The sequence below is a fragment of the Anabrus simplex genome, chromosome 7 (genome assembly GCF_040414725.1).
Source record: "Anabrus simplex isolate iqAnaSimp1 chromosome 7, ASM4041472v1, whole genome shotgun sequence".
Classification (NCBI taxonomy): Eukaryota; Metazoa; Arthropoda; class Insecta; order Orthoptera; family Tettigoniidae; genus Anabrus; species Anabrus simplex.
This window is the reverse complement of record NC_090271.1, coordinates 41,397,864-41,411,360: the sequence shown is the minus strand read 5'-3', so window position 1 is coordinate 41,411,360 and position 13,497 is coordinate 41,397,864. Positions and strand designations below refer to the sequence as shown.

The window sequence follows — 13,497 nt, the reverse complement described above, 5'->3', positions numbered from 1 at the left end:
TTTTCTTCCGTAGCCGCCGACCTCTATACGTTGTATAGACCCATACATGGTTTCACATTTACGACTATAGCGCGAAGAGTTTTGTAGTTATTGATATGCAAATTGTTTTGTTTCCAAGAAGACATTTTCAGGTTTGTCAGTGTTGTAAATAAGAATTTAAAATCGTTATAATGTAGTTGTTTTTGCAAGGTTAATTATTTGTCAAGTAAGTCTGAGCACTAATTTCTGCTTTTTTTTTAAAAGTCTGTTTGTTTCATTCTTTCCCACAGAAGAAAATAAAGAAATGATGATCTGAGAAGTTTGTCTTTTCGCGTGATATTCTTTGCTCTATTTGTACATTGGGAGTGCGGTAAATTTATTATATTCATCTTTATTTCTCAGCTCGTAATATTTTCGTAACTCTCCACGAGCGCTCTGTGTAGGCAACAGCAAGTGCTGCTTTCTGTCATACGATACGAGAGCCAGTTGTTCATGGTACATATCTCGCTTGAAAGACTATGTCTCGACCTTTCATCTGAAATATGTATCGAGTTGATTTGTTTCGCATACAGTAAGTGTTATTCCCCTCATTCAGTTTCGTCCTGCTGCTTTCAGTCTCGCTGCAGCTTTATCAGTCCGTGTGGCGCGACGCGCTCAGCCGTGGTTTGACTGACAGTAACGTGCTTGGAATATTGTATAATTCAGATGAACGTTTAGTCGGAAGTAGTAATGACAGTATTAGCAGCGTTGATAATGAAATAGATGATGTAGCAGTGGTAAATGATGAGAGTGACGATGAGGAGGAAACAGTACTTGGAAATTTCGTGTAGGAGACTACTGATAATTATACATGTCAAAGGGAAGTTTTCAACAGTGAATTATGATTCCTAACTTCTCTAATAATATTCACACATGTCACAGAGACAAATATTGAGCAATTAGGGGTACCTTATCGGAGCAGCTGGTGAAAGGTTTGTTTACAAAATACGCTTGCTCGGGCGGGGAAAGAAATATTCAGGGCCGGCGCGCATCAGATAATACAGTTCCAAGGTTGCAGAAAAGACATTTTATCAGGAAATTAGCAGCGAAGAGTGAGAAATCCAAACCTCAGAGACGTTGTATCGTGTGTTAAAAACACGACGAAAAGAAGACATCAGTGTACTGCTGCCAGGAGTGTGACTTGGGTCCCTGTCTCGAAGAGTGCTTCGAACTCTCTCACTCGGAACTAAATTACTAAGGAAATGTGAAACAATTATGTAATTATCTGCACGTACTTAGTTCTGTCATAAGGAATTCCAAGTTTCGTGAATATCGGGCTACTCTTATAATTGTAGTAACGTTGTAAGTGAATCAATGTATTTCAGTCGCGCGTAGTTGAAATCTCATCCGGCCGCGGGGTAGGAAGCTCTTTAAATGGCTGCGACGCTGAGGGGTTAAAAAGAATTTAATGAAGAACAAATTAATAAACATACCAGAAATTGAAGATTTTATTAATGTTTTAAAATTTATGTTAAATCAAAATTATTTTACGTTTAATAATAAAATTTACTGACAAAAAGGACTCTCGATGGGAGCCCCAGCTTCAGGAATATTGGCTAATATATACTTAGACTATTTGGAATACACGAAAATTATTAATCAAATAGAGGGTTAGGATTTTTGGACATGATATGTGGACGATGTTTACGCTATAACAGATAACAGACTCACCGACAGCAAAAACGTTTTAAATATATTGAATAATTTGGATTCCAATATAAAATCACTTTAGAGGAAGAAGTAGAAAGATCACTGAATTTTCTGGACATAGTAACAATGAGAGAAGAAAAAGGATTTTCTTTCAAAATACACAGAAAATCCACTTTCACACTGACCACTATCAAGAACAACTCGTTACACCCTGAGGCACAGAAAGATCAGCATATTATAGTTACGTTAACAGAGTGTTTAGTATTCCTTTATCCAAATCTGAAAGGAATAAAGAACTGTTGTTTATCCAACAACAAGCCCTCTTGAATGGTTTCAACAATAACATGAGTGATAAAATAATTAATAAATTTTCGTAGAAGCAACAATCTAAATTAGCAATCGAACCTAGTAAAACTGAGAAATACATCAAGTTCACATATAATAATCCAAACATACACGTAATAACAAATTTATTTAAGAGAAAAAATTTCAAAATTGTATTTTCCACCAATAACAACATGAAACATAGTATTTTCAACCATGATACAATAAATCTCTTGGAGAAAAGATGAATTGTTTGATTCAGGAATATATAAACTCACATGCTTTGAGTGCAAGAATACATACATAGGACAGTCTGGCCGCAATTATAAAGTAAGATATTTAGAACATGTGAATGATGAAAAACATAGAAGATTCTCGGCTATGGGATCACAGATGACTGCCGCAGGTCATAAATTTACCAACTTAGAACAAGACCCGACAATCATAAAAAAATTTAAAAAGGGCAGCTTAATGAACGCATATGAAGATATATACATTTAATCTAGACCAACTTGTAAAGAAAAATGATAACCTTAATGAGGCTGTAGAATATAAAAATCCATTATATTATCAAATTCTAGTATATTTGAAAATGCTTGAGAATGATCACTAAAAAAGAATTTGAATTTCTCCACCTACAGATAGCCCTACAACTTATTCCTCCTCAGTTGAAGCTATAGATGACAGCAAGGAGGTATTTGCTCAGGTGCAAGAGCAAGGAAGAACGCATCATCAATATTACACCAGACATAAGACTGTGAAAGAATGTCAGGAGTTACTGTTCCAAAGGAAAGCAGGCTTAATAAGAATTGACTACTAGGAATTAGTAATATTTTCATCTGCATTAATAATAAGACCTACATTGTGATAACTGGATTTCTTCATTTCGACAATTTCTTATAAATTGTAAATAAAAAAAAATTAAAATATAAAATGACCTTTTTCATGAATTATTAAGAAAAGAATATTCATTAGGACATATTCTCTATGGAATATTGTACAAATGTTTCCTTGACAACTGCTTTCAATTGTAGAAATAATTTATATTTTTTCTCTTTAGATTTTTGTTTATTTTAATGTTGTCAATCTTACGTTAATTTTAAGGACACATCCTCCAAAGCATTACTTTGTCAATTTATGTATTTTTCAGCAAAACAGTATTATGTAGCTGAAGATATTGATAATATATGAAACATGTACCACTTTTAACCATTAAATTGCCTTAGGCAATCATTGTATCAACTAGGTGGAAAATAAATAAATACTTAGTTGTGAAAAGAGTAGTGTTACAAAAATGTTGCAAAGTTTGGGCTGGGAAGAACTGAGGGAAAGACGAGCTGCTTGACTAAGTGGTATGTTACAAGTAATGAAAAACATTTTTTCCGTATTGAAAGAATCTCAATAATAAATGTAAGAAATTTATTTTAACTTCACCCTATTCAATACAGTACAAGATGTTAACGTGTTAGTTAAACATCATTAAAGTAGTTGAGACATGGTTCACCCCTATTGTGGGGCATCATCAGTCATATCAATACCTCAAAGTTCTACCAGACGTCTGGTTAGAAAATTGTAAAACATGTTGCATAAGTGAATACATTAAAAAACTTTACAGTGTCTTATTATTAACAAAATAAGAAAATTAAGAATATGTTGCACATGCTTGTGAATTTTCACTTAAACAAGGCTGTTGTATGTGTAATAAATGACAATAGTGATAGTGTAAAATCTTATGCGATGCTAAAATTCGAAGACAGTTTAAAATTTATTTACAAATATTGGAAATGGATACAGAATACATACAATTCAAACACTATACACGTATTTAGATATGAAATGATGTGGAAAACCATTCCAAATTCATGCTAATTTCACTTAAATTTGATCTTTATATTACACTAGCATGTGCCCGCGGCTTTGCCCGTGTTTATAAACTGAAGCGTTAAATGTTTCTAAACTATTTATTTAAAAGCAAATTAAAACATTATATTCATTAACTCGCATCGTTTTAATGTAAATTGCATGAAATACATTATTTTATTTTTATTATATTGTTACTTTCAATGCTTAACATACTGGGTTGAAGGATTGTACAAATAATATTATATAATGTTATATAATACGAAATATATTTCCTTATAGAGCTTTGGAATAAACTATATTAATGTCCTTCCATTTGGAGGTAAGATGTATACTGTATCGTGTTTGCCTTTCGAACTCTTGAACAATCCACGTACAGCTGACAATGGCAAAAGCACCGTTTTCGAAGATGGAGTCCTACAGCTTTAAACGATTGTCCTATGTCAACATTTCAGATCTCGCTGTACAGTAGATTTGACTGGGCTTCACACACATACACCCAAACACTTCCGAATATTACGGACTGAGGGCTTCTTGTGTCACGGACCGAAAATGGCTTCCTACTCAATGGACTTACAGTCCGAGGAATACTACTTCACCCGCAGCATGCTCAGTAATTATGGTGGCTTCAATAATATCGTCATCAGTTTCAGAGCCGTATTCATTGCAGAGTATCAACAGCGTCATATGCCCTCACACCATATAAGACCAAAAACGGTTTCCTACGCCCTGGAAGTAAAATGGCTCCTTGAATACTGTCTTCTCTATCTTATGTACATTGCCTAGCGACAGCATCTCGATGCATTTAATCTTGGTGACAACACGTTGGATTGTCATATCCCAGTACACTTTTTCCGATGGTTTTTCATTCATAACTCACCAATGAAAGTGAAAATAAAAATTCCAGCTTCGAGGTGCATTCGGACCCGCTTCCATCTACCTACATTCAAAATTTCAGATCTCTGCGTGCTGTAGATTTTGCTGGGCATCGCGCACAGACACACAGACAGACACACACTTCCTTTTATAATTATATAGCGTGTACCTGCGGCTTTGCCCGCGTTTATTAACTGTTTTATATTTTATTTACATATTTTACGCCCACATTGGAGCACTGAAATCAATACATTTGAGTTAATTTCTTCTTCTTCTTCTCCCAGAACTTTTTCATCCTCTCCGACCTGGAAGCCCTTTGTGTGTCCGATATAGTATATTGTTTCCGTTCAACTGCTTTTAGTTTGAGACTTATGCTTTTGTTCTTCAAAATCCTCTTCTCTTTTCTGTCTTTGATTTGTTGCCGAGTTATACCCAATTCTTCCAAATCGTCCTGAACTTCTTTGAACCAATTATTATTGATTTTATTCTTCAAAAAGTAATCGAATAGTTGTTTCAATATCCTGGTGTCTGCTAATCTTGATATGTGACAGAAAAAGGAAATTCTTCTTTTACGCATTGTAGATATTATTGATTCACATTCACGATAGACAATGTTGTTAGGCAACAATCTCCACTGTCCATCAACTTGGTGTTTTTTATTAATAATTGTTCTAAGAATTCTTCTCTCAGTTTTCTGTAATTTGTCTGTTGTAGATTTTACATTTAATTTGAATAAAGTTTCACTAGCATAGGTTGCCTCTGGTTTAACTATGGAATTATAGTGTTTCAGCTTAGCGTTTATCGAAAGAGATTTTTTTTTATAGGTTGGCCAGGTAAGTCTTTGTGCTTGTTTAAATTTAGTTGTTCTGTGTTCTATTGCTTCTTTTTCATTTGTGTTCCATGTTATTATTTCCCCAAGATATTTGAATTTCTGAACAATTTTAATCTCTTTATTACTGTTCAGCTGAATAACTGGTAAATCAACTTTAAAAGTTGGCATCATTTCTGTTTTTTCAAATGAAATTTGTAATCCCATTTTTTTAGCTATAATTTCTAGTTGTTCAATTTGAAATTTAGCCTCTTCTATTGTATTTGCAAGTAATGCTAAATCGTCCGCAAAAGCAAGGCAGTTGAGTTTAATATTTCTACCGATCTTGATAGTTGGTTGGCATTTCTTGTTCCTGTTTTATATAATAAAAACTATGTTTTCCTTATAGAGCTTCCAGTTGAACTATATATTAGTGTCTTTCCAAATGGAGCTAAGATATATAGTGCGTTTACCTTTCCATCAATCAATCAGTCAATACTGATCTGCATTTTGGGCAGTCGCCCAGGTGGCAGATTCCCTATCTGTTGCTTTCCTAGCCTTTTCCTAAATGATTTCAAAGAAATTGGAAAACTCTTGCACAAACCACGTACAGTTGGCAATGGAAGAAGCAGCCTTTTCGAAGATGGAGTCCTACAACTTTAAGAGAGTGTTCTTGTGCCTTGTTGATGTTCGTAGCGAAACTGAAACAAACGGGGAACTGCAGACATCTAAACTTAAACTGTATATCCGAAGAAATTTTTTGAATCCTAGGAATAGATATTACTTCGCTCGCGGAATGCCCAATCATGAGAATGGCTTCAATAATATTAGTCATCAGTTTCTGAGTCATTTTCATTGCAGAGGGCAGGATTCTTATTCTTAAGAAGGATAATCGGTGCCACAATCGTCTGCTCTAAGATGTTGGAGGGTACTCCAGGTGACTCCAAGTCTTTCAAAAGCTCTGCCATGTAGTCAATAAACTTGTAACTTTGTAGAACATCGGGTAATTCTTGTAAAAGTTGATGACGTTGACAGCTTCACTTCTTGGAGCAAGAATCGCTCTTTGACATAGCCATGCGTAATTGGTGAAATGCTGTGGCCACGAATGTTAAACATTTCAGATCTGTGCGTGTTTATTATAATCTAATCTTCTTTACTATAGGCTATGTTTTCTCTAAATGAAATAATAAAACATGAGATTGAGTTAGTTGAAATAAAACATGGTAAGCGGATAATTCTTGTGAGTGTTGCTTATTGATGACGTTGACAGCTTCACGTCTTGGCACAAGAATTGCTCTTAGACACAGCATTGCATCTTAGGTGAAAACGTGTGCCAACCTATGACAAACATTTCAGATCTTTGTTTGCCGTAGATTTGACTTGTCCTATATATTTCCTCTAAATGTATACATGTCCAACCCTTGCCCCCTTTCTCTACGCTGTTTGGGTATGAAGTGAGATGAATCTCCGTAGCGAGTTTTTACGATCGGATATCTTTCATGACGTCAACCTACTCAGATGAGTTAAATGAGTTAATGAGATGAAATGATTGACGTGATATATGAGAGTAAGAATGAAAAGGATGAATCCCGGCGCCGGCACATAGCCCACTCCTCTCGAATAGCTCAAGACTTTACGTCCCCATCCGACGGACGAATCACTATCAACAGCAACATATGCCCTCACACCATTAAGACCAAAAACAGCTTCCTACGCCATGGACGTAAAATGGCTGCTTGAACTGTGTTTTCTACCTGCCTTATGTACGTTGCCTAGCGACAGTGACTCTATGCATATAATCTTGGTGACAGCACGTTGGATTGTCATATCCCAGTACACATTTTACGATGGTTTTTCGTTCATGACTCACCAACGAAAGCGAAAATGAAAATTCCGGCTTCGAGGTGCATTCGGACCCCCTTCCTATATTTTAAATTTCAGATCTCTGCGTGCTGTAGATTTTGCTGGGCATCGCGCACAGACAGACAGAAAGACAGACAAACGCTTCCTCTTATTATTATAGATTTATGATGTGGTCTAATGGAATTAGCATCAAGATGTGAAAGTTGCTATGTGATTTATAACAAGCTCATGTGAAAGGGGCGAAATATGTCTCAACTACTTTAATGATGTTTAACTAACACGATAACATCTTGTACTTTATTGAATAGGTTGAAGTTAAAATAAATTTCTTACATTTATCATTCAGTGGTTTGTTCCGAGCTGTCAGCAGAGAGATGGCGTGGAATGACATTAGTAGATGAATAAGTTTGGGTGGCATCTTTAAAAGTAGGAAAGATCACAATATGAAGATAAATTTGGAATTCAAGAGGACAAATTAGGGCAAATATTCATTTATAGGAAGGGGAGTTAGGGATTGGAATACCTTACCAAGGGAGATGTTCAATAAATTTCTAATTTCTTTGAAATCATTGACGAAGAGGCTAGGAAAACAACAGATAGGGAATCTGCCACCTGGGTGACTGCCCTAAATGCAGATCAAGATTGATTGATTGATTGCAGTGACACTTTATTTTCATAAGAGGTTGCTATCCTATTGTCAAATCTCTGCATAACATTGTTGTGTATGGTAGCATGCCTCTGAAATGGAGCAAACTTTTCAGTAATGTATGAAGAAAAGCTATTTATTTTATTTCATATAATCTAACCGTCTAATGAACTGTAGATTTCTGCCAAAATTCATGAAATTTTGCTACATCCAAGCTATGAATGAATGAATGAATGAATGAATGAATGAATATTTAGTACCCAATACAACCAGAGGTACCAAAACCGGCTGAATGTCACATGTTTGGTTGGGTTTTGAATTGATATTTTGTATCATGAGTGAAATGTGGCTATCAGTGTTTGTCTTGAGCAGACTTCTAGCAAGGTACCTCTATGGTTAGTTCCACGACTAGGTATATGGCTATATCTACTCCGTGGACCCAATGTGATCACGGATATCTCTTTTCATTGGAGGTACTTCCAGGACTTCGTTCACCAGTATACGCCCGTGAGACGTGTCTTCACGGATGGGTCTAAAATCGGCAGATATATGGGTTGCTCTTTCATCACTGATAATGTTGGCATGAAGATCTCGCCTCCCAGTGTCTGCGGTATGTAGACTGTGGAAATTTTCACCATCCCAGAAGCTCTGCAGTTTGCACTTGGTGATGAGAGAGACCACTTTCTCATGTGTACCGATTCATTAAGTTCTCTGCAGTCTATTGCAATTTGTTTCCCACAACACTCTCTGGCACAGCAGATTCATGACCTTCTAGCCAGGTTGTGTGATGCTGGCACCAAAATCACTTTCGTGTGGCTTCCAAGCCACATTGGGATTGCAGGAAATGCACATGCAGATGATGCTGCAAAGGAAGCAGTACTTTTACCTCCTAGACCTGTGATTGTACCTGATAAGGATATTTGTTCTCAGCAATCCAAACTCCCAACAAGCTGAATTAAGAAAACAGCTACTGTATGGCAGTCCTCTTTCTGGCTTTCACAGAGAGAGGCCGTAATTGTGTGTAGGCTGAGGAAGGTCATGGAAGATTTACGCACTCTTACCTCATAAAGAGGGAAGATTCGCCAGGGTGTTCTTGTGGTGTTGACTTTAGCGTGGTCCATATCCTCACAGAGTGCGCCAATCTCTCTGGCCTAAGATGGAACTTTTGCCTGCAGGAGATGCTTGAACTCATGCTAGCCGATGACGCGACTACTGCTGATGATCACATCATTCGCTTTATGTGTGAGAGTTGATTAATTAAGGGTATAAATTTCAATTTTTCTGTTACTCAAGGGACTTACATTCCATTTTGATCTGTTTGTAAACTTTTTGGCTTAATACAATATTTTTTGTTTTATTTTGTGATTTATTTTGAAATTCCCTTGTTGGTTAAATTATTTTATTTTTTCCCCACTTAATTTGTTCAGAGGGGATAATTATCTAGTTATTTCATTATTCATTTATTTATTGACTTTAGCAGTGGTGAAGTTAGGGCTCATGGCACTCTCTTACACTTAACCACATAATTAATTTACAGATAATACATATATAAAATAAATGTACTAATCTATCATAAAATCAAGGATAAGCTAAAAATGACAGATTTGGACAACATATAATGAAGAAAGAAGCCAGAGTTCAAGAAATAAAATAGAATAAAATTTGGAGCATAAAGATAATGAGAAAGAGACGAAGTCATACTGAAAAAGTAAGATACAAACTGGAAAAATAAGCAATGCTTAAAGAGAACACAATAAGTAATAAAGTAAATGGAGATATAAGTATGGCCATAAAAGTGATCTATGTACATGAGTAAGAAGCTAAATATTATGTACATTACACTATAATAATAATAATAATAATAATAATAATAATAATCACAATCACACAACCTATCATACGTCATCATACACATGAAACAATCACACAAAACAATCAGCGGTATTCAACAGGTAATCTCTACACGCAGTCTTAAATTTTGATATTGAGTTGGAGTTCCTGACAGCAGCTGGGAGTGAATTCCAAAGTCATGACCCAGCCACAATGAAGGATCTGTCATATATTGAAGAGTGGTTGACGGGAATAGCGAGGGAGTGCCAGATCTAGTGTTATAATTATGGAATGAGGATAATAAATGGAATTTTGAAGAGATGTATTTGGGTAGATTTTCCTTCTGAGTTCGATATATCAACGTAGGTACGTGGAATTTCCGTTGCCTCTCGGGTTTCAGCCAGGAAAGAAATGTGTAGCTAGGGGTTATGTGAGCATTGTAACTCAAGTTAAAAACAAATCGAAGACCAGAGTTCAATGCTCGTTGAAGTTTCATAGGTTGTTCACGGGTCGCATCAATCCTCTTAGAACAAAATATCACCTCCACCTCCACCTCCACCACCACCACCACTGTGTTGTTGAGTTGTTGAACTCCAGAAGAACTGGTCTGAAAGGGGGGTCAAAGTGGAAGGAACAGAGAACTGGAGAAATAAATATACACCAACCAATATAAAGACAGAGAAAAGTACAGGAATAGGATAGAGAAGCACCAATGATGGAGACAAGAGAAGAGGATAAGCCTACTGAAAATATCAGCTAAAAAGCAGGAGAGGAGGAGAGAGAGGATGAAGAGGTTCTGGGAGAAGAAAAAAACTGAAATTATGACAAAGTGGCCCATCCTGCAGAGGCCATAATGAAAGAAGAAGTAGAAGACAAATCTAGAAAAACCAGTCTAATACATGATACTGACAACAGAGTTGTCTGAACTAACTGAGTGCATATGCTTATGAAACATTGTCCCAAAAAAGTACCACCAATTGGTAACGTAGGATAATCACATTTATTGGTAGAGGAAGAAGCCAATGTCACTCTAAGGCAACATTCGAATCATTTACATGACTAGCTTTTGTACTACTGAATTTGAAAATTTATGGTAGTAGTATTACACACATATACACACACACTTATGAAGTGTGGTAGTAATAGTGTTAAAACCTCTATTTGTAAATGTTTAGCTGTATTTTATCATGGTTTGTATGTTTGTTTCTGCATACATATGGACGAATGTATTTAGTGTAATTCATTTAATGGAAATTAAAATATGATTGTTATTTATCTTCCTCCTTGCAGATCTTGGTATTGTGATTGTAGGGACAGCTGTATCGTTCTCTGCTATAATGTTTAACTATGGACCTGTACTTGTGAGTTCTTGCCTTAGCTGTCCTCAAGCGCATGCTCAGTTGAAGGAGGCAGGCATCTTCATTAAAGTTCGTGATATTAAAGACTTACCTATTGGTCAGACTGCAGCAATGCATATATTTTTCAATCCACTTTATGAACAGTATCCAGAGAAGATAAAGGAGATCGAATTTACCTTCTACTTAGATGTAAGTATTAAGGTTTCTTAATTAGTTTTGGTTTTAAATTGCAATATTTATTCCATATATAAAGACTCCTCCTAGTGATATATTAATTTTAAATTTCCTGTTTTAAAGGATGTATTGGTATAACTTTTATTGCTGTTGTTTATGCCATCATTATTCCCATCATCATCATCAACATCATCATTGTCTTTCTGACTATGTAGATAAGTTTTTACTAAAGATAGAATTATTTTTCTATAGGTCACATATCTTTACCTCAGTCTACCCCTCCATTAGTTTCACAGACTATCTGTGAGTACCCATTTGTATGACATGCCCTGCTGGCAATAGTATTCATACGGCTTATACTGTAATGTTTGGATATTTATAATTTTGACCCAGCTCACAGTTGTACCGTGTCCACCACCCCCCATTCGATATATTATTTATTGTTCTGAAAATCTTCCACAAAACTTAAATGGGGGAGCCTGTTGCATTCTGTGTATGTATGTATGTATTTATTTATTTATTTATTTATTTTTTATTTTATATTATTTATTTATTTATTTATTTATTTATTTATTTATTTATTTATTTATTTATTTATTTATTTATTTATTTATTTATTTATTTATCTATTAGCTGCACGCCATGGCTTTGTTTGGTCTTACAATTACAAAGGCTCCAATAAAGTCCCTCACCTTATAAAATAACATATCTTGTCAAATGAATTCAAAATGATACGTCACAGGGCTATATGAAAATAATTAAGGTAGGAATAATCTAACAGAGAAAAGAAGATCAAACAGACTGGGGGGGGGGGGAGGGGTTGGCAATGAGCTGCAACAACATAAAATAAAGCTATTTATACATTAATGTGTGTGATTTACGAAAGTTAGTTAACCCTTAACAAGAGTCGTGCAGTCCCACGGACCACACTACTTTTTACACCCCTAATTCTAGGAACACTATCAGGCTTGGAGATTTATGCATCTCAGTAACTTCCTCATTCTCAGTCTACTGCCTGTCACCATGGTAGTCAGTGTTAGAGGTGCTGTGTTGTCTCTCGTATTGTTAAAGCGACATCCGGACATGGGGGTGGGGGGTGGGACTGCATGACTGTGAGTGTGTAAGTCAGTGACAGACTGAGCAAATTTTTTTCCTTTGTTGTGTTTGTTTGTTTTTTGTATCTGTTGATGACAGTAACAGGCAAACTATTTCCTTGCATCTAATGAGATATATGTCACCTGATTTCATTGAGTTACATTTTTAACTGTTGGAAGGTCACATCAGAAAGTCAACATATTTGGAAATTATATGTACTGTATAGGCCTACTCTAATTGGTTACAATTATCACCACCAAGATTCTTTTGTAGACTTAGCAATAAGTGGGGGTCATTTTAGTGTAAATATAAAAATTCTGAAAAATAAAAAGTGACACCAATTTTTGTGTGTTTAATTTTTTTTTCAATTTTTTCCTTGTTCTTGTCATAGGTCTCAGTGTGAGCTATAGGCATCAGAAATGTGCTCTTGGATGCCATCTGCAGAGTGCAAATAAAACTATCAGAGCAGACAGGTCTGATGCTGATAGCTCACCCCAAGACCTTAAGCCATTCATGACAAAGACAAAGAAAAATCAACTATCTTGGCACTGCTTCAAAAAACATAAAACATGCACACACAAAAACCAAAATGGTGCGGCATATTTTCAGAATTTTTATATTTATACTAAAATGGTCCCAACCTATTGCTAAGTCTAGAAAAAATCTTGGTAGTGATACTTGAAACCAGTTAGAGTATACAGTACATTTTATTACCAATATTTTTTGAGTTTTTGTTGTTACCTTCCAAGACTTAAAAATTCTTAAGTTCAGCAGTACTTGGACTAACTCAAACAAATCAGGTGACATATATCCTATTAGATGTGAGAGCCCATAAAAAAAATTACAGAAGACTAGTGGCACAATTTTAGGTCCTAAATGACATTTCATGATTTCTTTATGTGGTCCTAAACTTTTAACCGTACTGTACTTACAAAATGAAGATAGAACACAACGAAGGTGCCTGTACATGTGTGGTGCATGCATGCAAGCCTGAT

The 13,497-nt window shown here is 35.6% G+C and overlaps 1 protein-coding gene across 1 annotated transcript in view; it reads left to right on the top strand.

The window, feature by feature from the left end:
• LOC136876887 (hydrocephalus-inducing protein homolog) overlaps nt 1-13,497 on the top strand; it is a 267,949-nt gene that overhangs the window by 161,385 nt on the left and 93,067 nt on the right. Inside the window, exon 10 of the mRNA XM_067150643.1 lies at nt 11,166-11,422. Coding sequence (XP_067006744.1) covers nt 11,166-11,422 — 257 coding nt within the window. The remainder of the gene's footprint in view (nt 1-11,165; nt 11,423-13,497) is intronic.